We start from the raw sequence: 2500 nt of genomic DNA, 5'->3' as shown, positions 1-2500 counted from the left end.
CCACGACCCTGAAGAACCTGGGTGCCCTTTACCGGCGCCAGGGCAAGTACGAGGCGGCTGAGACCCTGGAGGATTGCGCCATCCGGTCACGTAAGGAGGTCAGCTGATGATGAAACCCTGATCCCAAGACCCTTAAGCACACAGACGCTGATAACACGATGATTTTGATTTGATGAGGACTGACTAGCTTTTTTTGTTATTATTATTATTATTATTATTATTATTATTATTATTATTATTATTATTATTATTATTATTATCATTATTATTATTATTGACATTAGTAATTTCTGTTTTGTCTTTTTTTTTTTCTTTTTGACTTTTGTGCTTGTCCATTTCACCTGTTTGGGAGTGAATTGTGCCTGGCTAATTAATTGTTCCTCTCTGTGTTGGGATGGTTATGCAGGCAAGTCTGAGAATGTGCTGAAGAGATTGATTTTAGTGCTACAAATAAAAAAAAGAAATAATAATAAGTTTAAAAAGAAAATAAGAAAAAAGGAAAGAAAAAAAAATATATGGCTTAAAAAAAACCCATGTAAAAGCTCCCAGCTTTTTGTAAATTCGAATGAGAATGGTAATATTTCTTTATTATCATTTATAGACATCTAAATATTTTTTTTTTTTTGCTCATTAATGAATAAAATCAAACCTGTGGATTGAAAAAAAAGCACTTTGACCACACTTTTTTTTTTGTTTTTTGGTCATAAAATGAGTTATCAGTGTCTTTAACAGTCTTGCCTAAAGCTATGTAGTGCCCTGGGCCAGTCATTGCTGTTTACTCTTGTTTGCTGGAGTTTGTTTTATTTCAGTTTATTTTACAGTTTTTGTCTTTTTATGGCTTTCCCTTACAAAAAGAAAGAAAAAAAAATGAAAGAAAAAAGTTACTCTTTGTAATTGAGGATTGATATTCCTTTTACTGCTAATGTATAATTTTTTTTTTGCTCCTTTATATATATATATATATATATATATATATATATATATATATATATATATATATATATATATATATATATATATATATATATGTATGTATGTATGTATGTATGTATGTGTATATATATGTATATATATAATATAATATATAATATAATATAATAATATGAACAATATATATAATATAAATAATATATATAATATAAAGATACATAATATACAAAATATATATCAAATATGATATAATATATATAACACACACACACCTATGTATGCATATATATATATATACATATTATATATATATATATATATATATATATATATATATTATATATATATATATATATTTATATATATTATATGTATATATATATATGTATATTTATATGTATGCATATATGTGTAATATGTATATTTTATAAATGTATATGTATATTTTATAAATGTATATGTATATTTTATATATTATGTCTATGTATTATCTTATATATTGTTATTATATATTTTTAATTATATTTTTTTTACATATAGTATATAATAACATATGTATTATGTATATTGTATAATATTTTTATATAAATATATTTATTTATATTATATATATTATTAATATACATTATATGTATATGTATGTATGTATGTAAATGTATGTATATACATATACATATACATATGTATATGTTATGTATATGTATATATACATATATGTATTTATATACACATGTACATATATATATACATATATGGACATGTACATATATGTATATATATACACATATATATATATATATATATATATATATATATATATATATATATACATATATGTACACATATACATATATTATATATTATTTTTTCTTTCACTTTTCTTTGTTTTTGACATTCATTTTGCTGAAAGAGTGCATTGTTTCTGTTCACTAGAAGAATTTTGTAAGGGAAACTTTTATATTTAGTTCAGCACTTTAGAATTTATTAATGTGCTACAAGGTTGTCTGACCATGTTTTTTTGTTTCATTCAAGTTATTCTATTTTATGCATTTATGACTCTAGAGCCGTTAGATATGAATGGGGCTTCATATTCCCTTTGGTTTGTTGCACTTTTTTCATTTGCCGTGGCTGTTACATGCTGTGGAAATATTTATTTTAAATGATGAGGCATACCTCTGCCAGAAGGGAACGATTAAGGTATTGAAAACACAAGTTCTTAAGTGTTAAGGAAATGGGATTACGCATATAGTTCTTTTCATGCATTTAAAAATAAAGAAGAAAAGCCTTGGTATTGGATTTTGATACCAAGTTGCTGCAATATGGTCAGGCAACTGCGGCTATTTGCAGAACCCCTGCTTATTGTGTTGTGATATACCCAGAGTGCCCACCCACCTGCCTACCTGGCTAGCACTCTGGGTAGCAGTACTTCCTTTGTGTGGGTGAATATTGTTTGCTTTGTAATAACCTCTCTCCCTTGGCAGTCCTCTCAGAGAATCGTGTTTAAGCTAAAGATTAATATCAGGAATAAATAGATAGTAAAGAGAGCGAGAGGGAGAGAGAGAGAGAATCT

General features: G+C 25.9%; 1 protein-coding gene across 14 annotated transcripts in view; it reads left to right on the top strand.

The window, feature by feature from the left end:
- The window catches only part of LOC119589870 (kinesin light chain-like), a 72925-nt gene that overhangs the window by 48595 nt on the left and 21830 nt on the right, over positions 1 to 2500 (top strand). For all 14 annotated transcript variants that reach the window (XR_005230212.1, XR_005230215.1, XR_005230213.1 and 11 more), the window contains one exon: positions 1 to 98. This exon is cut by the window's left edge and continues 129 nt beyond it. Coding sequence is in view for 9 of the 14 variants with exons in the window: in XM_037938491.1 (XP_037794419.1) it covers positions 1 to 98 (98 nt within the window). In the remaining 5 variants the exon portion in view is untranslated. The remainder of the gene's footprint in view (positions 99 to 2500) is intronic.

This window comes from Penaeus monodon, chromosome 26 (assembly GCF_015228065.2).
Source record: "Penaeus monodon isolate SGIC_2016 chromosome 26, NSTDA_Pmon_1, whole genome shotgun sequence".
Classification (NCBI taxonomy): domain Eukaryota; kingdom Metazoa; phylum Arthropoda; class Malacostraca; order Decapoda; family Penaeidae; genus Penaeus; species Penaeus monodon.
This window is presented reverse-complemented; position numbering and strand designations above follow the sequence as displayed.